We start from the raw sequence: 23,927 nt of genomic DNA on the forward strand, positions 1-23,927 counted from the left end.
TAAGAACCATAAGCTTTTTCTTTTACATAGGTAAAAGATGATAAGATTTTACGTAGGTAAAATCTGATCGGACGCCTCTAAAGTGGTGGGCAACTTTAGAGGCTATTGCCTGATTTGGCCAGCTCTTTGGTATGTATATTTTCACCTTTTGAATGCGTATGAACCTTCAGATTTAACGTGTGTGTTGCATCAGATTCCCAAATTACACAACTTTTTAGAATCTTTGTTTCTTTTATTTAATACAGTGTGGGCCTGAAATCGAACCTGGGATGCGACCTGAGTTATATCCTTGCCCTAAGGTGCTAAGTGACGTTTATTTAAAATTTCTGTGCCAACACCCAGCCTCCCACAGCTACTGCAGTGCTTTGCAGTTGTTGCTGCTCGGAGATTGGCGGTGAGGCCTCGTGAGTGCCCCTGCTGCACCATCTTCTCCCCCGATGCTGTCAGTCGCTATCTCAGTGACAGTTCCCCGTTGGCTGGGTCACGTGAGTCATCAGAGTACATTTATGAAGGAGGCACTGAGTGCCAGGAACGACGCCACGCCACCTACATGTGTGTTCCTGACCTCCTTACGACACGTCCTCAGGAAAAGTGTCCCCACTCTCGTTGCACACAGGAGAGAGCTGAGGGGAGGGTCTTGAATAGGGGTCTCCAAATGAGTCGGATCCAGAAGGGCTTTGAACCCTGGTTTGAGAGACACGAAAGCCTCGCCCTCTCTCCTCTACCTGCCAGTTCTTTTTCTGTGGACGTGCAGTGGCTGCACTGTAAGTTACAGGCACACGACCGAGGTGGGCGACCTGAGAGGCTAGTCCGTTAATAGTTACCGTGAACTCCTGGCTCTGTCCCCACATGAACTGTCCCATCCGTAGAGTCGCCTCGTCTTTTCCAGGTCAGCTCGTCCCTGCAAACGCCTAAGCATGGCTGGGGCTGTAAGCACGTCCGTCTGCTTGTCCTGCCTGCTTTTGGGGGGCAGCTTGTAAGGCTGCCTTCCCCATCCCCTTCCCCAAGGACCTTGGCTCAGTGTTTGCCGGAGGGTTAGCAGCTAGTTTGTTCAACAACAGCTTTATTGAGATTAGATCACATATCTTTTTTTTTTCTTTCTTTTTTTTTTTTTTTTGTCTTTTTGCTATTTCTTGGGCCGCTCCCGCAGCATATGGAGGTTCCCAGGCTAGGGGTTGAATTGGAGCTGTAGCCACTGGCCTACGCCAGAGCCACAGCCACACGGGATCCGAGCAGTGTCTGCAACCTACACCACAGCTCACGGCAACGCCGGATCGTTAACCCACTGAGCAAGGGCAGGGACTGAACCCACAACCTCATGGTTCCTAGTCGGATTCGTTAACCACTGCGCCATGACGGGAACTCCGAGATTAGGTCACATATCTTAAAATGCTCCCCTTTTAGATTGGGTGATTCCATGGGTTTTTTATGTGTTCAGAAGGTGGTGTGGCCGTCACCGTGGTCCATCTCAGGACATGGTCATTGCCCCACCAGAAGCCCCCACATCCCTGAGGCACTCCCACCCGCTTCTCCCTCACGCCTGGCAACCACTGGCCTTCTTCCCATCTCTGGGGATTTGCCTGTTCTGGCATTTTTTGCAGACGGCACCCTGCAGCGCGCAGCCTTTCGTGTCTGGCCTCTGCCACTGAGCGCGCGGGCGGGGTTCACCCGTGTTGGGGTTGCGTCAGCGCTTGGTTCCTTGGGGGACCGAGTAACATTTCTTTCTCTGGATGGACCGCCGTGTGTTGACCCGTCCGTCCGCGGATGGACACCGAGCCGCTTCTGCTGATGGGCTGTCAGGGCGCATTCACCTTCCCCGCGTCGGGAAGGGTTTCCACTTTCACGCTGCTCCCTCATTTCTAGCTCGTCCCCAAAGGCTCAGGAAGCCTTCCATTGGCTGCGCTGCTCCCTGGGGCAATGAACGGCCACAACGGTGGAGCCGTGTGACTCACACGGTGAGGTGGTGTTTCTCGAGCCAGATGTGATGGTCTGGATGTTTCTTGCAGACCTGCCCGTCCTGCGGAATCACCTTTGCTCCCAAGTGGGAAGCGGGCGCAGAAGGCGGAGCGGTGCAGAACGGCTGTCAGGAGGAGCCCAAGAACGGCACCAAGGTACCAGCCCCCGCTGGGTCCCCGTCGGCGCCTCTCCTCGCGCACCCACCGAAGCCGGCCTCCTGTGTGGTCGGCATCGCGGTTCTGAGGGTGACACCCCTCCCTGCCGCAGTCCTCCGAGCTTCCAGCAGACCGACAAAGAGCAGGATGGATGCTGACGCCCTAAGGGGCAGGGAGGCTCAGAGCCGTGGGGCCGAGCGGGGACGAAGGGGCTGTGGGGCTGGAGGCTGGACTCGGCGGGGGCGGGGGTGGAATGTGGACGTGGAGGGGAGCGACGAGGAGGGGGGGCCAGGATTGGGGCCGACAGCAAGGGCGGTACATGGACACCCGGATAAAGACCAGTCCCAGGAGCCTTCAGGCAAGCTTCTGAAGGCCGAGTCTCCGGGGGGGCCCAGATCTGTCAACACCCCCTCCCCGCCTGGCTCCGGTCCTCTGCCTGCTCAAGGCCAGTGCTCTGCTTAAAGCCGTGGCCCTTGGGCTCTGGGCCCCTCTCCCTGGACCCACCCTTGCCCGTCCCTTGAGCCCCGCCCCCGTGCTTTCTCCCCACCTCCTTACTGGCTCTTCCCACGACGCCAGTGGCCTGGTCACCTGGGTGCCCGGAGGTGCGTTTTGAGGAGCTGGGGAGTGGGGAGAAGCAGGCGGGCAGAGAGGCTGAGCCCCGGATTCGAACAGTCTCGAAGGCGCAGGTGTGCACCGCAAAGCCCGGGGGCCAGCCATGTGATGGGGCAGGTGGCCGGGTGCTGCTGCAGCCCCCGCATCAGCCTCCATCTGCTCCCCCACCTTGACGCAGGCGTCTGGAGGAGCCGGTTCCAAAGCCCAAAACGGACTGCTGAGCCCCCCACCTGAGGAGAAGCTCAGCAACAGTCACACCTCGCTGTGCGAGATCTTACAGGAGAAAGGGCGCTGGGCAGGTGTGAGCTTGGACCAGTCGGCTCTCCTTCCGCTGCGGTTCAAGAACATCCGCGAGAAAACAGACGCCCACTTTGTGGATGTCATCAAGGAAGACAGGTGAGCTCCAGCTGCTTGCATTGAAGCAGAGATTCGCGGGTAGAGACCTCCCCTCTTCTGAGTCACCCCACCTCTCCCACGTGTCCCCCCCCCATCAGTGCCTCACTTTATTTTGAGGTAATTTGAGCTTAGGACAAAGGTGCATGAATAACACAAAGGAGTCCCTGTATCCCCTTTGCCAAGTGTACTCACCTCTGGCGGTTTATTTTCCCCTCTCTCCCTGTGAAATGTGTTTTTTCTAAAGCATTTGATGGTAAGTTGGGTATGTCATGCTCCCCCCCAAAAAAACTATTTCCTGGAAACCAGGGTGTGCTCATACAGTCATGGTTCCCAGGTTCCGGAACTCGGACGGGGATGGGCTGTTTGAGCCCGTCTGCAGTCCATTCCTGTTTTGACTGTTGGTCCCCCTGAGCCTGGCAGCACTTCTTCCCTGGAGCTGGATGTGCGGGATGTTTCCTCCCGAGTCCGTACAGGCCGCGTGTGTCCAGACCCCGCGGAAGTGACGTGTCTTTCCAGGCACCAGGTCCAGAGACACATGGTGCCCGTGTGACCTTCGTCGTGGGCCGTGACTTCGGTCACGCTGGGGTGTCGCTGGCTCCTCCCCCAGCGCTCACTGCGCTCTCGCTGTGACTGAGAAACGGTCTGCAGGGGGCTCCTCTGAGGTGGTGTAGATACCCCATTCCCATTGCCCTTCCTAGACTCACCCTCTCGGGACGCGTCCTGCCTGAAACGGTCTCTCCTGTGTTGGTCAGCGTGGCGGCCTCCCGCTTGGGTCCGGATGGTGCATCTGTCCTTTGGTGCCTGGCACTCTGCCCTGAGCACGAGCCTCCCGTTGTTACTTGGTCTGCCCATTGGCGGGCACCAACACATCTGCTCCCACCCGCAGGGACTCCTGTCTCACCGCACAGGGTCTAACCTGTCACTTCCTCGTGAGTCAGATGCTCTGGTTGTCCCGAATCTGGCCACTGCGACACCCGAGCCCCGCTGGCTCAGGCTGGCTCCTGTGTCCTCTTGATGCGACTCCTTCCCCTATTTTGAGTGATTTCTCACTTTCCGGCACAGTGGGATGTTGCAGGCTCCGCTTGCATCTTCCCTGCCCCAGCTCAGCAATCAGCCGTTTCCTCAAAGAGCTCTCGCTCCTTTAGGGAAGAACGGTATTTAGATATGTTCACTATTAACGTCTGAGTTCACGTCATTTTCATCACAAACGTCACTGCGTCATTTCAGTCTTTTCATCCCTGTTGAAACTTACTTTGTGGCCTCACGAGTGGTCTGTTTTGGTGGACATGCCACATGCACTTGAGAAGAACGTGCTGCCTTCTCAGGATGCTGTGGTCCCCAGACCTCCGCTAGGTCCAGGTGGCCGCCAGTAGTGTGTAGACTGTGTCTCTTCACATTTTTGCTTATTATTCTGTTGATTACTGAGATGGACCTGTTAAAATCTCCAGCTGGGATTGTGGGATTATCTGCATCTCTCTCTCTACAGGCCTGACCTTTTTTTTTAACCCTTTGGAGCCACACATGCAGCACATTTGACCCCACAGGCTAGGGGTCAAATTGGAGGTACAGCTGCCGGCCTACACCACAGCCACAGCAATGCCAGATCCAAGCCGTGTCAGTGACCTACACTGCGGCTCACAGCAACGCCGGATCCTTAACCCACTGAGTGAGGCCAGGGGTTGAACCCACAACCTCGTGGATACTGATTGGGTTCATTACTGCTGAACCACAAGGGGAACTCCAGTCCTGACAGTTTTGGTGTCCGGCCTTTCAAAGCTCTCTTTTAGGAACACACGCATTGATGGATGCTATGTATTCCTGGGAATTCATCCTTTTATTGTTTTGAAGGGTCCCTCTTTGTTCCTAGTCAGACTCAGTCCTGAAAACTGCTTTGTCTGATAGTAACATAGTCACTCTGATGCTTGCAGTCTGACTGTTGGCGTGCTCGGTCATCTTCCATTTCAGAAATTCCAGCCCGAGTCTGCATAGCGCAGTACATCTCTTGTGAATCTTAACATTTAAAATTACTCCAGTAATCTCGGGCTTTTGTTATATTTTAATCTGTTTATTGGCTTTTCAGCCATACCTCTTTGCATTCTTTTTCTTTTAGTGGTTGCCCTCGGCATCCCTGTGTTTTTGCAGCGTCCTTAGGGTTAATGTTGCATCATCTCACTTTAAGTGGAGAAACCCTGGAGCTGTGTAGTCCATGACTCTCTTCTCAGTCCTTCTGCTATCACATGCGTGACATCTGTGTACATTATAAACCCCTAATTCCAGACGCTCAGGAATCTCAGCTTGGTGTCTGTTGATTGCTTTTTTGTTGAGGGTGGATGGTGTTTTCCTGTTTCCTAGTATGTGTGGTAATTTTGGATTGTCTTGTGCACACTGTGTACAAGGCTTAGAAATTCTCGATGCTGTTATATTCCTTTGGAGAGTATCAATGTTTTGTTTTTTTGAGAAGATAGTTAGCTGATCTGAACCTAAACACCAAACTCTGTCTCCCCCGAGGGGAGCCATTCTTTCAGCCTTAATTAGGCTGCTTGGAGTCTGCCACACACATGCAATTTCTGGGGCCAGCCAGAGATTCCAGCAGAGCCTCTCTGCAGAATTTGGGGCTCCACCTTCCCTGGTCCTCTCCCTCTGGGACATCTAGTGTCGTTTGCCATCTGTGGGCCTGCTAAACTCTATTTTCTGGTTTTCCAAGCCATTAGGACGATAGCTTTTCAATCTGAGCTTTAGCCATCCTACACCTGGTACTGACTAATGGCTCTCTTCAAGCAAAAGAGAAAGAAAGAAACATGAGAAATTCAACTTTTTGCAAGTATAGCACTTCTCCATTTTCTTACTGCCTTGGCCAATGGCTGGTGCCTTTCAGGAGTGGTTTATTTTTGTTGGGTTTTTTGGTTGGTTTTTTTGGGGGGCACACCTATGGCATATGGAGTCTCCCAGGCTAAGGATTGAACCAGAACTGCAGCTGCCAGCCTACACCACAGCCACAGCAGTGCCAGATCCGAGCCGTGTCTGCAACCTACACCACAGCTCACCGCAACGCCAGATTCTTTAACCCACTGAGTGAGGCCAGGGATGGAACCCACATCCTCATGGATGCTATTCAGGTTCCTTACCACCAAGCTACACTGGAAACTCCAAGAGTTGTTTTTATGTGTTGTCCAGAGTTGATACCTGTTAGCTGAGGGTTGCTCCAGCAGGAGCTCATCTCCCTTCCCACAAGTGGAACCTCCCCCAATTAATGTCACTTGAGCAGTACGGTTTATCGTGTAGATCCTGCCACTTGATTGCAGAAATGAAGCCCTCACGTTTCCTCCTTACAGCTGTTTTGTTGTTTTCCCCTCTGTCCACATCCAAGTAGAAGGGAGGCTAGGGGTCACCTTTAGGGGATAGAATTTTCTCTTTTCTGAGTGTGAGAGCCCAGTGAGGTGTTGCACGATCACTAGGAAAAGAGAGTCCATCTGCTGCTGGGGAAGCGGGAAGCACACATAGTGAACCCTACTGTGTGCCCGGCACATGGTAGGCACTTTACATAGCTCATCTGGTTTAATTCCAGCACTTACTGTGGGAGGGGGAGAGAGAACGTCCCACAGCTGTATTTGATTTCCAAAATTGTTAACATTCCCTTAAATTTATCAGTAATTTTCTGCAGGATAAGAGGGATACGACTATTTGCTAATAGTCCGTACACGAATGAAAGTCATGCAAAGCAGGTTTGATTTCCCTGCTATTAAAATCATTGAGCATTATCATTTTTCAGGTTTCACACACAATCTGCCTGTGTGACAATAGCACCAAAATTAGACTAACTATAAACACAATTTTGTGATAACAACCTGTTAGCGTTGACAGTGGTAATTACTGTCAGTACTCTGAGTGACAGGACAGCCGGTTCTGAATTATGTTTGCGAGGAAGCTTCCAGATCAGCACAAGGACTCTTAGTGCTGGCCCTTCAGAAGGGAGTGTTTCACAGAACAAAAAATCCGCCACCTTCTTCTCACTCTGGATGCTAGGAAAGTGTTTTCAAAAGCATGATTCTAACAACGGGTGTTATATTTTTGGTGAATGGGCATTCTTTAGTGGAGGTGAAACCTAAAGTGGGATTATGTTTAGAAGCATAAAGGACTTTTCAGAGACAAGTTCTTTTTTTTTTTTTTTTTTTTTTGTCTTTTTGCCATTTCTTGGGCCGCTCCCGCGGCATGTGGAGGTTCCCAGGCCAGGGGTCGAATCAGAGCCATAGCAACGCAGGATCCGAGCCGCGTCTGCAGCCTACACCACAGCTCACGGCAACGCCGGATCCTTAACACACTGAGCAAGGCCGGGGAATCGAACCCGCAACCTCATGGTTCCTCGTCGGATTCGTTAACCACTGCGCCACGACGGGAACTCCCAGAGACGTGTTCTAAAGGGGACGGTTGAGCAGTATCTCTTCTAGAGTGACTTTTAGATGCAGCTTTTGTCATACGCGTCGCTAGTGACGTTTCGGTAGCTAATTGCGATCCTCTGATACATACAGTGATTTGCTGCACACTGATGGGTTGCATTGATTGTCTCTTCTAGCCTGATGAAAGATTATTTTTTTAAGCCACCCATTAATCAGTTCAGCCTGAACTTCCTGGATCAGGAGCTCGAGCGAGCCTACAGGACCAGCTATCAAGAGGAGGTGCGTGTCTCCTTGTCATGTTGCTCGTTTGTGTGTCGTTTTCGCCGGGTGGCTCACGATCGGTCTTGTGCTTTGGCAGCTCTTTTTGTTTCCCTAAGTGACAGGAAATTGAAGGCTGTACTGATTCCCCACAATCTCTAAGCCCTGAACTGCATCTGCCTGTGAATTTATCTCCACAAGGGGAGAAAACCCCAGGGCTTTCTGCAACCGCCCGAGCTTGTCTCTTCCTGTCCCTGTCCGCTGCAGCAGGCGCGACCTGGGCCCCCAGCTGTCCCCTCTTCTCCAGCAGGACTGCTCCCCTTTCTGCGTGGGCTTTCTTCCCTTGGGACACGTACTCGGGGGGCCTTCCCCCTTCTCCGCCTCCCTGCCCTCTTGCACCGCCCTCCCCTCCGTGACAACTCCTCCTCTTCCTAGACTCAGCCCAAACCTCGCTTCCTGCAGGAAGCTTTCCCTGGCCCCAGACCGGACCTTAGCTCCCCGTTATGCTTTGCCTTCACAGTGCGCGTGCTGTGTTGTAATCTCTCCTTGTGGAATTATTGAGCCCTAAGCCCCCCTCCCTGGGTACCCGGCTCTGGAAGGCAGGGGCCAGTCTCTTTCTCCCTGCTCTGCCCGGCTTCGGGGCCCACACGTGGACATGCTCAGCAGGACATGGTGGACATGAGGAATAAATATGAGAATCTAGAGCCTGGTTTGAGTTCTAAGCAGCCCCGGTTCCTGTATTCTTCCCACGGGGCCCACATCTGACCTGTTTAGTGTTCCAGTGTCAGAATCATACATGCTTCCAACCCCGGAGCCAAGGGGTTCTCTCCTTCAACTGCATTCGTTCATGCAGCAGATCCTCCCTCAGTCTCTTGGGTGCAGGCTCCGACCTCGGCCCAGGAGACCTGGTGAACCAGACAGACCAGTCCATGCCTGTGGGGCCGTGTTCCCTCGGCCTCCTAGGGCACCATACCTGCCAGCATCCCTGGCACAGCTCCTACAGGGCACTCAGGAGGTGGTGGGTGGGTGCCTGTGAAGCAAAACATCCTCTCATTTAGTCCTGGCAGCGACCCTTAAAAGAAACTTACAATTGTCCCCATTTTATCAAAAGAAAGCCAAGGCCAGGGAAGGCTGAGTGACCCTGGGTCGAGGCTGGGGGAGGTAGCTCCTGAGCTCGTATTCGTGGGAGGTCTAGCCGTTACCCAGGGAAGGAACATCCCAGAGCCAAGACAGCCTGGAGCATCCAGGGAGCTGCAGGCACTTCGTCTGGCAGGTGGGTGGTGGTGCCAGTGGGCAAGAGCCGGGTTACAGCTTCCCGAGGCCGGTGTAGCCGTGAAGGATCTGGAACAGGACGTGGCACGTCAGACTGTGCCGTGTGAAGGTCCCCTGGCTGAGGTGTAGAGCAGGGAAGCAGGCGTGATGCTGTGAGGCCTGGCCCAGCTCAGAGGCGGGGAGAGGACCAGGGAGACGCAGGGAGGGCAGGGGGCTCTAAGCCAGCCCCACCTTTGGCCCGCCAGGCGCAGTGGGTTCCTGTCTGAGCATCACCACCACCCGCAAGGTGCAGGTACCCATATTGTCCCCGTTCCAAGTAGGGAGACAGAGGCACAGCGACATTAGGTGATGAGATCAGGATGCCACAGCCCTGGCCAGCTCCTCATTGGCTGTGTGACCCTTGGTGGCCACCTCGCTTCAGCCTCCCACTCTGTGCCCCGAGATTTGGAGCATTTGCTCCCCCAGGGCTGAGGGGACCTTGACCGAGGTCGTGCCCTAAAGCATCCGTGTGGTGCCTGGAACCAGCCTGTCTGGGACCCTTTCCTCCCTCCGTCCCCTGATGCCCTAACCCGACCCCCGGTCACCTTGTTACACTCTCCACACGACTGCTGTCTGTCCCCGCCGTTAGGCCGCGGGCCCCCCAGGGGCGTTGCCTGCCCCCGCGGCCCACGCCGAGCCAGGCCCAGAGCAGGCGCCTGCTGCTGCCGCTGGTACCAATGACCCGCTGCTGCTCCAACCCCCCCGCAGCCCCGCCCACTCCTTCTGTCCTGAAGCTAGCTTTCACACACCCTGAGCCTGGACCCAGCGTGCAGTGGAAGCTTCTAGCACGTGCTTTCGTGCGACCGCCTCTGCCGATGCAGCGTCCCTGCCTGTGCGTACCTCAGGCGCGGTGTGTCCTCTGCCTGTGAGAGCTCATTTGCAATCAGTCGCTGTGTGACCTTGGACAAGTGTCTTTGCTTCTCTGGGCCTTAGTTTCTTCAGTGTTGGGTGGGGTAACAGGAGGGAGGCACCCCCCGAAGCAGCTCTCACCCGGTACCTGGTCTCGGGGAGGCAAGCGCTCCGAAGCGTCCGCTCTCGCTCCCCTGGGCCAGGACCTGCTCTGCTTACGCCGCCCACCCGCCCCTCTGCGCAGGTCGTAAAGAGCTCCCCAGTGAAGACCTTCGCCAGTGCCACCTTCAGCTCCCTCCTGGATGTGTTTCTGTCCACGACAGTGTTTCTGATTCTCTCCATCACCTGCTTCCTGAAGTATGGGGCCAATGCCACGCCACCCCAGCCGGCAGCCCTGGCCGTCTTTGCGGCAGCGCTGCTGCTGGAGGTGCTGTCCCTCGGGGTCTCCGTCAGGTAAGGGCCCAACCGCAGGGCGGCCGCCCAGCCCTTAGCCTCTAGCTCCCCCTGCTGGCAGGACGGCCAGCCGGTCCCAGGAGCCTGTCCCCTTCCCTCCCCCAGGCCCTGGCCCTCAGCACAGCGCCTCTTTGTCCTCTGTGGCCTCAATACCACCAGCTAGTCCCTGGAGCTCCCAAATCAGACACTTAAAAAGAGAAGGTGGGAAGATAGGGGACAGGAAGCAGGGCAGAGAAGGGGTGGGTGTGTAGACAGCCCTCCTGGGCCCAGCGGTGAGACCAGACTGGAGAGGAAAGCACAGGCCTGGGTCTTCGTCTGCTCTCTCAGGCAGTGGTCTCTGAGCTGATATCTAGAGCATTGGCTCAGTGATAACAAGGGAAGCACCCGTTTGAAAGTGGATTGTGGGTCAGAATAGACAGCTGGGCCCCTCTGGGAAGCTGGGCCCTCAGGACCTGCCCAGCCTGCCTTCAGGGTTCAGTGTGGCCCCCCAGGAAGCTCACAGCGTTGCTGCTGGATACAGATACCCAGGCCCCCGCTCACGTGAACACAGACATCACAGCGCCTCTCGTGCCACGGCCTGGGTCCTTGCACTGGGCCCACCCCTCCAGCCCTGCGGCTCTCAGCAGGACAGCCCACACGAGGGAGCAGAGAGAAGTGGGGAGACCGGCCCTGGCCTTGAGCTTCTGCCCCTTCCCGACATCCCAGGACAGGGAACCACAGCTCTGGGTCTGCCCCTGAGGCTTCCTGATGCAAGATCCCTCCCTTTGAAGTGGTCAAGCTGGACACGTGCCCCCTCCTTTCCCGACTGCCCCCCCCAATCCCCTTCAGCTCTTTGCCCAGGGCTGTCCCTGACGGCCAGAGGCCCCACGCCCCCCCCACCTCCCCCAGGCGGAGAGACCTCTAAAGCACATCCCCCCATCTCCCCGGACTCTCCACTGGCTTGGAGCTGCACTGCCCAGGGCAGGTGACCCCACAGCACAGCCCTGCCCTGGGCCTGCCTGCCCTCTGGGCCTTGGCTCCGTGCCCCTGCCAAGGTACCCGGGACCCACGTGCAGTCACTGCCCTCCCTGCCCTGGGTCTCTGTCCCAACTGGGTGGGGAGCTCCATTCCTCTGAGGCAAGGGTGTCTCCATACCTGTTCTGAGAATTGTTTTCAAGGTTGTCCCCTGTTCTTCAGACCCAGTTGGAAAGAATCTGGGCCAAGTCAGCTTGGAGTCCGCAGAGGCCCGTGGGCCATGAGGACCCCGGGCCCAGCTGTGCCTGCAGGTTCCTCTTGCTCTGCAGAGGGCGGGTCGGGGATCCCAGGACCTACCTGTGGAACCAAAGGCTTGGACCCTGGGTGCGTGCGAGAGGCCTTGGCGGGCTTTGTGCCTTTGAGATGAGCATGGCGGACCTCTCTCAGCTCCATTCTCCACCGAGGGCCAGCTCTGGGGAGGGCCTGTGGTGGGTCTCCCTCCCAGGGCGGACCCCCAGCGCCCTCCCCTCCACCTCCCGCTGCTTCCGACCCAGGAATTCCTCCTGCAGAGCAGGGTTTCTCAGTCCCATGCGCTCAGCTCCCCCTTCTTGGGAGAAACAGTCTGCAGTGCCGCCTCACTGCCTGCAGGTGTAGCCCACCTGGACCCACAATTTCAAAGGCAGTCAGTGGAAGGCCACCTCTCCACGTGAAGGCAAAACGGCAAGAAAGCCGCTTAGAATCATGTAGGTAACGCTTCCCCTCCAGTGCGCTGGCCTCCGCCACCTGGGGGCCACACCACAGGCGTCAGCTGTTTGCCCTCATGCGCAGAGAAGGTGACAGCTCCTGGTACAGTGTGTCTGGTGGTACGAGCCCCAGGAGCCTGTGACAGGACTTCTGAGAGGCTGAGCAACCCTTGGTGATGTCCCAGATAAAGCTTGTCTGGTTTAGCCATTTGCTGCGCTCCTGGAAAATTCTGTATGTTCCTGTTTTGTTTGCAAACGAAAGGCAATTAGGCTCTAGGTAGAGGTCAGTTCAGCAGGTTTTCTGTGTCTGGAGGGCGGTGACGTGTGGGGCGCAGGGCAGAGGCTCATGGTCCATCACAGGACAGTGCCCACCCCTAGTCCTGCCTGCTGGAGGCCATGGCACCCTCGACCACCAAGGCAACAAAAAGCCCCCCAAATTCCACACACCTCCTGAGCCACCCACTCGAGACCTCCTGCCCCGGAGGCAGGCAGCAGGGGACCGACATTTCCAGGGCCTGAGAGTGTTGCCGGCCTGGCTCTTACATGCCTTTCAGGCCCACAGAGGCCTCTGCTAGAGCACGTCTTATCAGGACCCAGCAGGTGACCTTAAACTAAGGGGTGATGGGCTGAGAGAGTCCACTGTCCTTGCCCCCCCAGCAGTGACCGAAGCGGGGGCTCTGCCTGCCCCCCGGGCTGGCGCCCATGTCTCCCCGGTGGGCTCAGCCCTCACAGGCGCCCCGCTTCCCCCACGCACACAGGATGGCGTTCTTCCTGGAGGACGTGATGGCTTGTACCAAGCGCCTGCTGGAGTGGATCGCTGGCTGGCTCCCGCACCACTGCATCGGGGCCATCCTGGTGTCCCTCCCCGCCCTCGCCGTCTACTCACACGTCACCTCCAAATTTGAGATGGACATACACGTAAGTAAAGGCCTGGGGACTTGCTGTCTGCGCCCCTCTGGGTCCCTCATCACTGTCTTTTTTAAAGAAGCCTTTCGGCTCAGGTCAGCTGTTTAAACACAGCCCTTACAGAGGTGCGTGCTCTTTGTCGGTTCTCTGAGCTCACAGGACAGAGGAACAGACAGGTGGGGGAGAGGGGCAGCCCAGGGACCCCCTGCGACGCCCTGGGGAGAGTCCCCAGAGCCTGTGTCCCTCCAGCCTCCCCCCGTGTTCCCGAAGTCCCACGTCTGTTCCTTCCTTCCACGTTCGACGAGGCGGCGTGTCCCGCATCTCCAGATGCTTCAGGGCGGTAGCTGCTGTGCATCAGCTGTACATAATTTTTTTTTAAAGAGGAAAAAAAATGATGATAAGTTCGTCTGCAGCTGTACATAATTTTTTTTTAAAGAGGAAAAAAAAATGATGATAAGTTCGTCTGCAGAACTGGCCCAGTCGACTTGCTCCTGGATCGGCTGCTGTTGATTAGGAAAGGAGCTGCCAAGTTAAACCTCATAAAGAGTGATTTCAGGCTGATGGGAAAGATGGCACGTTTGGTACCAAAGAGTGAAGCATGAGTTACTGGGTAGGCTGACCGCATTTGACGCTTTAACTTACACGCACCTGACACGCAGCAGGGTGCCTGAAGGACAGACCTTGGGGAGGTAACTGATGACACGGTGGCCGTTCTCACCCAGGGCCGTCTGCCTCCCCCCCCCCCCGCCCCCAAGGTGACGTGTGCAACTTGCACACGTTGAGAGAGGCATTTTAGTACCAGTGAGGCTTGTCGCCGAGAGCCCTGGGTCATTGGTCTCACAACTGACCGTCTGTCCTGGAAATTGCTGTGTGTTTTGTTGAACAGGAGGACAGGTCATTGGGCCTTGCGTCTGCTTTCGGGGCCCCGGGGGGCGGGGGGGCAGGTGGGTCGGCGTGGCGAGGAAGGGGCTGGGCTGCTGACCCGGGCCGCCCCTGTTGCAGTCCACCGTGTTCACGGGCTCGGCTGTCCTGATCGCCGTGGTGCACTACTGCAACTTCTGCCAGCTCAGCTCCTGGATGAGGTCCTCCCTGGCCACGGTCGTTGGGGCCGGGCCCCTGCTCCTGCTCTACGCCTCCCTCTGCCCCGACAGGTACGTGCACGCGGCCGCACCCTCCACACAGGACCACCTTGCCCATGCTGTTGCGTCTCCTCCCTCCACACCGTTTCTTTTCGTTTTCATTGAGGCGTAGTGGGCAGAGAACACGCTCGTTTCGGTCGCACTACCTACTGGGTTAATACTGTGTACGTTCTGAAGTGATGACCACACTAAGTCCAGTTAACCCCTGTCACCGCAGAAATGTTTGCTTTCTTGTGACGAGAACTCTTAAGAGTTACTCTTGCAGCAACTTTCAAATATACGGTGTTATTATTTTATTACTTATTTATTTCTTTCTGCTTTTTAGGGCCACACTCACAGCATATGGAGGTTCCCAGGCTTGGGGTCAAATCGGAGCTAAAGCCGCCAGCCTACGCCACAGCCACAGCGCAGCATTGCCAGATCTGAGCCGCATCTTCTACCTACACCACAACTCACGGCAAGGCCAGATCCTTAACCCACCGAGTGAGGCCAGGGATCAGACCCACCTCCTCATGGATGCCAGTCGGATTTGTTTCTGCTGCGCCACAACGGGAACTCCACAAATACGGTATTATGGTATTATTAACTGGAGTCACTGTGACTTACTTTATAAATGGAAACCTGTAGCTTTTACCACCTGCACCCGTTTCTCCCACCGCCCCCACCCCGCCTCTGGCAACCACGGGTCTGTTCTCTGTACCTGCGACTTTGTGGGGGTTTTGCTTATTTGTTTTTAGATTCTGCATATAAATGAGATCACAGGGCATTTGTCTTTGTCTGGCTTATTTCACTAAACAGAATGCCTCCAGGGTCTGTCCGTGTCGTCACAAATGGCAGGATTTCCTTTTTCTGGCTGAATAATACTCTGTTGTAGATACGTCATGTCTCTTTCTGCATTCATCCATGGATGGACACCTGGATGCTTGCGTGTCTTGGCAGGTGGAAATAGTGAGCATGGGGGTGTGGATGTCTGAAAAGTTACTGTTTTATTTCCTTGGGATGGATCCCCAGGAGCAGAATTGCTGGGTCCTGTGACAGGTCTCCTTTGCGTTTTTTGAGGCGCGTTCAGACTGTTTCCTCCAGCGGCTGAGTCAGTTGACAGCTCCACCAACAGTGCACAAGGGTTTTCTTTTCTCCACGCCTTTAATGGTCCTGGATTTTTCTTGTCTTTTTTATAACACCTGTCTTCACAGGTGGGAGGTGGCGTTTTATCGTGGTTTTGATTTGAATGTCCCTAATGGTTATAGGGGCCTTGAGCATCTTCCCACGTACCTGTCGGCCATCTCTTTGTCTACTTTGGGAAAATGTCTGTGTGGATCCTCTGCCCAGTTTTTCGTCGGATTACCGTTTTTTTGCCTTCGAGGTGCGTCTGTCCCTGCGCTTTCCTTCGGCACCGATGCCCTCCGTCCTAACAGATAGTTACGGTCACAGCACGAAATACCTGTCGGCACATGTTAAGTCAGTGCCCAAAGAGTAACACAGAAAGGAAAGGAAAGGAAAGAAAAAGAAAATAATTTTTAACGGTGTGATATGTATTTGCCTGGAGACATGCTGGGGTGCCCATCCCAGAAGACAGCCTGCGGGAATCACCTGCTTCGAACTCCCAGTCACCCTCACTGTCCACGGGGATTTGGTTCTAGGACAACCCCCGCTCCCCCCTACCACTGGGTACCAAAATCTGAAGATGGTCAGGTTACATAAATGGCATAGTATTGGTATATAACCTACACACCCCCTCCTGTATTCTTTAAATCGTCTCTGGATTACTTATAATACCTGATACCGTGCGAATGCTTTGTAAATAGTTGTCAGCATGTGACAAATTTAAGCTTACTTTCTTGAAACTTTCTGGACATTTTTTCTTTAGTATTTTCAATCTGAGATGGATTGAATTCACAGATGCAGAACCTGTGGCTATATATAATGAAGAAATTTGAATTTCAGAAAGTAGAACCAGAGTGCCTGTTGTGGCTCAACGGGCTGAGAACCTGACGTAATGTCCATGAGGACGCAGGTTCAGTACCTGGCCTTGCTCAGTAGGTGAAGGATCCAGCATCACTGCAAGCCGTGGTGCAGGTTGCAGACGTGGCTTGGATCTGGGGTGGCTGTGGCCGTGGCTGGGGCCGGCAGCTGCAGCTCCGATTCCACCCTTGGACCAGGGACTTCCACGTGCTGCAGGTGTGACCCTCAAGGAAAAAAGAAAGAAGGTAGGACCAAAAGCCATTTCATACAAGACTGAAATGAAATAATGGAGGTGGCGGTGACACAAAAATGAAAAGAGGAAGCTGAGTCTAGCCTTTTTGAAGTTGGGCTCGTGTGCTGAGACAGACCGCAGGCTGTTGACGTGGGGAAATGAACAAGTCTGATGGTCCTGCCAGTGACCTGAGCCTCATTCCTAAATACCGTTTTGACATGGGCTGTGAGGGCAGTGACGAATCACTGGAAACACACCTTCTATCTTGGAATCCTGCCACATCTCAAAGAACACATTCCGTCCCCGGTACTCCAATGGCCTTCAAAGCCGGACCCCTGATGGTGGGGACAAAAGCAAGAGCATCGTAAAGACCCCTGGGACGGAATCCGTTCTTACTGCTGTGCTACAAAAAAATTAAAAATGAAACTATATAGGATGGCAATGATGTGTATGTATTTAAGACATCCTTTGTTAATGAAATCCAGTAAGACCTGTGTCCTGCATGGGTTCTCCTAGTGAAATCGAGTTTGGTTCTTAGTTGTTAAGATGAGTTTGAAATGACCTGTTGCACATTTGTAACTGGTTTTGTGGCTTTTATTTAACCTTTTCAATGAAATAAGTAGTTAGAAGCACAGTAATACCTTGGATAGCAAAATGCTCACAGTAATTTACTCAGAAATCTCACTGTAGTGTCTTAAAGCCGTTAAGCTTCTGTTTCTGTAACAGATTTCTCTTAAATATTGGACTTCTTTGTGTAACTGCCTGTAAAAACGTTTCCTGTGAGCACACATTAAAGAAGCACTTATTTATAATTACAGCGGGTTTAAGGTCACAGGCTGTTTCAGAGTTCCACGGGACATTTCTTCGTTGTGCTTTGCAGGACAATCTAACATTCCTGGCTCCCCCAATTAATATGGCAACCAGAGAGACCCCCAGAGTTTCCAAAATGCCCCCAGGCATCATCTTACTGTTGCCAGGAAGCATTGCCTTGGTAAATTCAACAGTAGAAAATGGTCCAGTTTGTCTCAACATCAGATGCAATTGCACGGTGCACTTTGGGCATCACCAAAGCAGTAGCCAGGAGCGGACAGAGTCCGTATCCTTCTCCATTTACTTAACAAAGTAATAACATGAAAGATACTCCAGTTCTCTGTGAATTGAGATCAAAGAGGAGTTTGAAGTGGAACTCATTTGGCATTTGAAAGGAGACTTTAATGAATGGTTAAATTACGTTAAGCAAAACAGAGCATCTCTTTTCCTTTCTGAGGTGTGGCCATCTGGGATTATTGTCATTATAAAGCTCTTTTCCTGGAGTTCCTATTGTGGCTGAGCGGTAGCAAACCCGACTAGTATCCATGAGGATATGTGTTCCATCCCTGGCCTCACTCAGTGGGTTAAGGATCTGGCGTTGCCGTGAGCTATGGTGTAGGTCACAGACACAGCTCGGATCCCACGGGGCTGTGGCTGTGGTGTAGGCCGGCTGCTGTAGCTCCAATTCCACCCCTAGCCTGGGAACCTCCATAGGTGGTGGGTACCACCCTAAAAAGATAAAAAAAAAATAAAAATAAAAATAAACAAATAAATAAATCTGTTTTCCCAAGAGCACGAAATTCAGCAGTCTGCCTTTTAGCCTAGAACCACCACAAATACCTTGTCAGCCATTCTCGGTGCCCTTTGCCTCTCTCGGGGCAGGCCCTTTCCCACCCACATCCTGAGAGCCACAGCCATGGGACACCCATCCAGTGCCTTTTCGCCCAGAATTCAAATGGGAGATCTTGAGGCGGGGCTGGCGGTCAAATCTCTGCTCGACCCAGTCCCCTGCTCCTGAGCACCCTTCCTGGCACCCACCATCCCTGCTAAGCCTGACGGGGAGGGGGGACAAAATGCAAACTCAACTCCCAGGAAGGGGAGGGTAGGCCCCTCTGGCTTTGGAGGGACACGGACACAGAGGTTACGGCAGTGTCCCCGTCACACCTGGACAGGGTGGGCAGAGGACATAAAGCCTTTGAATGTGCATTCTGCCTGTAGCTCTTGCTTTTCTTTCCTTTTCTGTGAAGTCACCTAACACCTCCTGTCTTCACAAGCCACTGCCACCCGGGAGAGCTGCTCTCAGGTGCCCTGCTGTGTCCCCTTTGCCAGGAGCGAGGCTGGGGGGCTGGAGGACGAAGCGTCAGGGCCTAGTGGGCCTGAGTGACGCTGGCTGTATCGTGACCCCAGAGGACACCGTGCAGGCTGTGAAGAGGGTGGGGGGCTGTGTGTCCTGGGTCCCTCCCCAGCACCCAGAGAGTTCTTCAGTCACGCCTGGTCTCCATGCTCTAGAATTGGGATTGGATTGCTTCGGGCACCACCAGGAGCAAAGTCCGGCTTCTCCGCTGTGTAAGCTGCCAGCGCGCCCAGTAGGGCCTGTTGAAATTGATCCTTTGCCAGTAGACCTCACTGTTGGAACATGACTAGTTTCTAGCCTGTTCAGACACCATGAGTAAATCCTTAACAGCGAAATGAATGCCCTGGATATGCTTTGTTGGTTTTGCTCTTTGGTGGGTGTGCCTGTTTTCTAAAACTGAAACACAGGCTCTTCCATCACTGTCTTTATCATTTTGTTATTTGTCATAAGCCATGGTGTCAGATTGTAATTAAAATTTGCTATACTTAACTGTCTACCTTGATCTCCACTTAAAAAAAGAAAGTTGTGGAGTTTCTGTCCTGGCTCAGCAGAAACAAATCTGAATAGCATCCATGAGGACCCAGGTTCGATCCCTGACCTTGCCCAGTGGGTTAAGGATCTGGCATTGCTGTGAGCTGTGGTGTAGGTTGCAGACGTGGCTCAGATCTTGCATTGCTATGGCTGTGGTATAGGCCAGCAGCTACAGCTCCGATTTAACCCCTAGCTTGGGAACCTCCATATGCTGCGGGTGCAGCCCTAAAGATACAGAAAAAAAAAAAAAAAAAAAAAAGAAAAGAACAGAAAAAGGAATGCTGTTTGTTTAAACTCTACTCAGATTGCTTTGGATAATGCCTTTTTTGCTTGTTATAATAATAGTTTTCTGTGTTTTAATTTCAGTTCCATAGTTATTTCACACCTTGATGCAGTACAGAATTTCAGGTAAGCTTTTAACATTGTTCCTGTATCTGGATAAGTGAGAGTGACTCTAGGACTGCCCTTCATCTCTGCGCTTCCTGAACGTGGTTGTGTCTGTGCATGAAAAGATCATGTGGGTTCTTACGCGTAAGCGGGAAATGGCTATTTGCTGACGTATGAGGTCCTCCTTGTCCTGTCCTCCTGGAAATGATCGTTAGCACGTCTGCCAGTTTCTCCTGCTCCCTAAAGGTGGAGCATCCCTGGAAACCTTTCCCAAGCCAGAAAGCGGAGAAGCAGTTACCTTAGGACGCCGCTCACTGACGGACGATGTCAAGGTCAAGCGCAGGTGCTCACAGACCCAGATCAGAGCAGTGGCACCTGGACCGGGCGCTGCACGGTTCCCAGAGGAACGTGGCAGGGCCGCTCCGCTGCTCAGGGTGCGAGCTGCCTCTGCGACACTCGCGGCTGGACGGCCTTTTGGCTTTGCGCCTTTCTGTCTAAAAGCAAACATCCTCTGCAGATTTCTTGCATTCGCAACGGCAGGTACTAATGTATAATGTAGGTAGGTCTTTGGTCACAGCAAAGCAGTAAAACGTGAACTTTCAGCCAGGGAGAGGTTCCTGTATTAGATTTGGTTTAATTTTGTTTTAACGATGAACATGTTCCAAAGGAAGTCTCACAAATCGAAGAAAAGTACTGCTTTTATTCCCTAAAATCTTTTGAAATAACTGATGAGAAATTTGAAAAATTAAATATTGGACCCTTGCTCTACTATAAACACAAAATTAATTCTAAATAAATCAAAGTCAAAAACCCTTTAATTACACTGCATGCCCTTTGCTGTCCCTGCTTGTTTATGTCCTTGGATTTTACTTACACCAACCTTATCTGCTGGTTTGCCGACAGAAATGTGTGAACAAAGAATAGATTCTAAAAGCCTTAAAAATTGTTTTTTTTTTCTCTTTTGGCCGCCCCATGGTATGTGGCGCTCCAGGGCCAAGGATCATAGCCAAGCCACAGTTGCAACCTAAGCCACAGCTGGGGCAACCCCGGACCCTTAACCCACTGTACCAGGCTGGGGATCGAACCTGCGTCCCAGAGCTCCCATGATGTCGCACATCCCATTGCATCACAGTGGGAACTTCTAAACATTTTTCAAATTATATCAAACTATATCAACATGTAGAAAAAAATAAAATTAAGTAGCTCTCAAGCCTCTGCGGCAGAGATAACTTTCCGTTCTTACTGGAAATAAATAGAACCCATGTGCACAAAAAATTAAGACGGACTGAGGGGGTGGTAAAAGCAGACTGAGATATTTGTGAGACTGTTATATAAAGAGGTCATTAAGACCTGCGTAGGTAAAAGACAAAACCTTCACACGAGAGGGAATGTAGCAGAAGATACACAGGTTACTCCTCAGGGCAGTGCACAATTAAATAACCGCAAAATCCCTTTGCTCTCCTAAACTATACCTTCAAAATGTCATCATGTGAATAACCAGTGCAGGCCAGGGTGCAAGCACATTTAAAAATGGATGATGTGTAACATGGGTTTATTTAATCCACATAGTAACCTGACACATTAGGTGACTTTGTCCTCATTTTCCAGGTGAGGAAACTGAAGCTCAGAGAAGTTAAGGAACCTGCCCATAGACACACAGCTAGTCACTGGCAGTGTTTAAACCCTGGCCTCCCTCACTACCAGGCCATGCTTTTTCTGCCACGCCTCATCACTTTTTAGAAGGTTACAATAGTTTTGAAATGTAATTGAACCATCTTAGGAAATAATCATAAAAATGTTTATCACCTGTAACCTAATAGTTCTGTTTTTGCCTATCTGCTGAGGAAGTAATTTAGCATTTGATAAAGGCTGCATGCCCCAGCTATTTTTTTTTAATTTATTTATTTTCCACTGTACAGCATGGGGACCAAGTTACACATACATGTATACATACTTTTTCCTCCCATTGTTTGTGTTGCGATGTAAGTATCTAGACATAGTTCTCAATGCTACACAGCAGGATCTCACTGTAAATCCATTCCAAGAGCAATAGTTTGCATCTGATAACCCCAAGCTCCCGCTCCCTCCCACTCCCTCCTTCTCCCTTGGGCAGCCACAAGTCTATGATTTTCTTTTCTGTGGAAACGTTCACTTATGCTGTATATTAGATTCCAGTTATAAGTGATATCATATGGTATTTGTCTTCCTCTTTCTGATTTACTTCACCCAGTATGAGAGTCTCTAGTTCCGTGTTGCTGCAAATAGCATTATGTGGTTCTTTTTTATGGCTGAGTAGTATTCCATTGTGGATATATACCACATCTTCCTAATCCAATCATCTGTCGATGGACATTTGGGTTGTTTCCAGCTCTTGGCTATTGTGAACAGAGCTGCAGTGAACATGCGGGTGCACCAACTATTGATCACAGTGATTGATAATATTGAAAGTTCATCAGCAACTTCAGTTGTTAATAAAAAAAGAAATTAATTCTGACGTATGTACCCAAATATTGCAACTGTTGAAATGGAAAGCATTTATGGTTTTCATTTTTCATTTCGTATGTGGTACTGCACATGTCTTGTCTCTCCAGCTGGGCATTTCATTACATGTGAAAAAAAGTAAGATGTCATACTTAGGATCTAATGAGGTATTTTCTCCATTTCTACAATTAAAAAATGAAATATCTGTTGACACGTTAGCTGTTGAGACATAGAATTAAAGTGACTGTGGAGGCGTTCCCACCGTGGCACAGTGGGTCAAGAATCCGACTGCAGTGCTTGGATTCCCAACCTGCACTGTGGGTTCAAGGATCCTGAGCTGCCATAGGTCACAGCTGTGACTCAGATTCTGTCCCTGGCCTAGGAACTTCCAGTTGCCTCAGATGCGGCCTTAAAAGTTGAAAGGAAGGAAGGGAAGGAGGGAGGGAGGGTGGGAGAAAGGAAGGAGGGAAGTGACAGGGGAACAAGTGCAGGTCACAGATGTCTCTGTGTGTGATGGACTGTTTCAGGACTGCAAACCAAAACACCTCGCATCTTTTTTTAAGTTAGCTTTTTATCGACCTATAGCATATGTACAGAAGAGTCCGCAGATGATAAGAACAGGTCAGTGAACGTTCACACGTGCACACGCCCGTTTAGCCGCCATCCAGACCAGGAAATAGTACGTTTACCTGCAGCCGGCCTTTCCCTCATGCCCCTAACTGGTGCGCCTGCCCCTATCTTAGGCAGAGATCTGGGCATTGAGATACAGCAAACCATGATCAGATGCCATGTCTATGTAGCGGGTTAGGACCTCAAGAAGTCTTTCTTCACTGTTTTTCTCTGTCTCTGAGTCCTCTTTTCCACGAGAATGAATTCCGCTTTATTTTATGCTCCCTCCCACTGGTCCACCTGTGAGGTCACATGGTGCGTTAGTCACATAAAATCCGTCCTTTTGGACTGAGCCTTACTGTTGGAGCAAAGGCGTTGAACCATTGCCTCCCTCGTTCCTCCTGCAGTAGAATAAGAAATCGGGTTATAGGCTGGAGATGGTTCTCTCACCTGCTTGTCGCAGAGCTCTTCTTGGGCACCGCCTGCCGGTTTGTGCACCGGGACCCTTCCTTTTAAGCAAAGGTAAAAGCTAACAGTGCAGTTGCTTCCCTTCCCCCCCCCCCCCACTTCGTGGTCCCCTGCTCCGTCCGGAGGGGGCCAGCCTACGCCCGTCAGGCCAGGCCATGCCACTGGCTCTGGTCCCAGCACAACTGGGAAACCAGAGACACACCACCACTGTGGCTCCACGCTCGGCAGTGCCTGGTTCTAAGATGATGTATACATTTTGGAGTTCCCTGGTGGCCTACTGGGTTAAGGTCTGGTGCTAGGGCCCCTGCTGTGGCACAGGTTTGATCCCCAGCCTAGGAACTGCTATATGCCACAGGTGTGCCCCCCGCCCAAAAAAAGTATACATTTTACATTCTTTTAAAAAATGTGAAACTTGTCTTAAATGACTTCGACAAAACAGAACTAACCCCGGGGAGTGGGAAGGCTGGTGCAGGGGATTCTGTCAGAGAGTGTTATGTTCTGGGCTCTGAGAGGGGCGGTGTGATTCCACAGGGAGACATCCTTATTCCCAGGAGACACGGCCCGAGCTCTGCAGGATTGTCTGCAGCTTACTTTCCCAATGGTCAGCAAAGTGTGCGTGTGTGAGTGTGTGTGTGCGCGGTGTGTGTTGACAGAAGGAAAAAGCCCAGCAGCACAGCGTTAACAATTGTCGCATCCAGGAGAAGGGTGTACAAATATTTGTTTTGTTAATCTCTTACCTTTTTTGTAAGGTAGAGATTTTTTCCAAATGAAAAGTTGGGGGAAAAGAAAAGCTTTTAAAAATCAAGGAGCAGAGTTCCTGTCGTGGCTCAATGGTTAATGAACCTGACTAGCTTCCGCGAGGACTTGGGTTCGATCCCTGGCCTTGCTCAGTGGGTTAAGGATCCAGCATTGCTGTGAGCTGTGGTGTAGACCGCAGACGAGGCTCAGATCCCACGTTGCTGTGGCT

General features: G+C 52.3%; 1 protein-coding gene across 4 annotated transcripts in view; it reads left to right on the plus strand.

Moving 5' to 3' along the window:
• ADCY9 (adenylate cyclase 9) overlaps positions 1 to 23,927 on the plus strand; it is a 186,390-nt gene that overhangs the window by 156,713 nt on the left and 5,750 nt on the right. For all 4 annotated transcript variants that reach the window (XM_021086710.1, XM_021086711.1, XM_021086709.1 and 1 more), the window contains 7 exons: positions 2,007 to 2,111; positions 2,902 to 3,119; positions 7,690 to 7,792; positions 10,176 to 10,384; positions 12,840 to 12,999; positions 13,990 to 14,138; positions 19,382 to 19,423. In XM_021086710.1, the coding sequence (XP_020942369.1) occupies positions 2,007 to 2,111; positions 2,902 to 3,119; positions 7,690 to 7,792; positions 10,176 to 10,384; positions 12,840 to 12,999; positions 13,990 to 14,138; positions 19,382 to 19,423 (986 nt within the window). The remainder of the gene's footprint in view (positions 1 to 2,006; positions 2,112 to 2,901; positions 3,120 to 7,689; positions 7,793 to 10,175; positions 10,385 to 12,839; positions 13,000 to 13,989; positions 14,139 to 19,381; positions 19,424 to 23,927) is intronic.

Source organism: Sus scrofa, chromosome 3 (genome assembly GCF_000003025.6).
Source record: "Sus scrofa isolate TJ Tabasco breed Duroc chromosome 3, Sscrofa11.1, whole genome shotgun sequence".
In the NCBI taxonomy this organism is placed as follows: Eukaryota; Metazoa; Chordata; class Mammalia; order Artiodactyla; family Suidae; genus Sus; species Sus scrofa.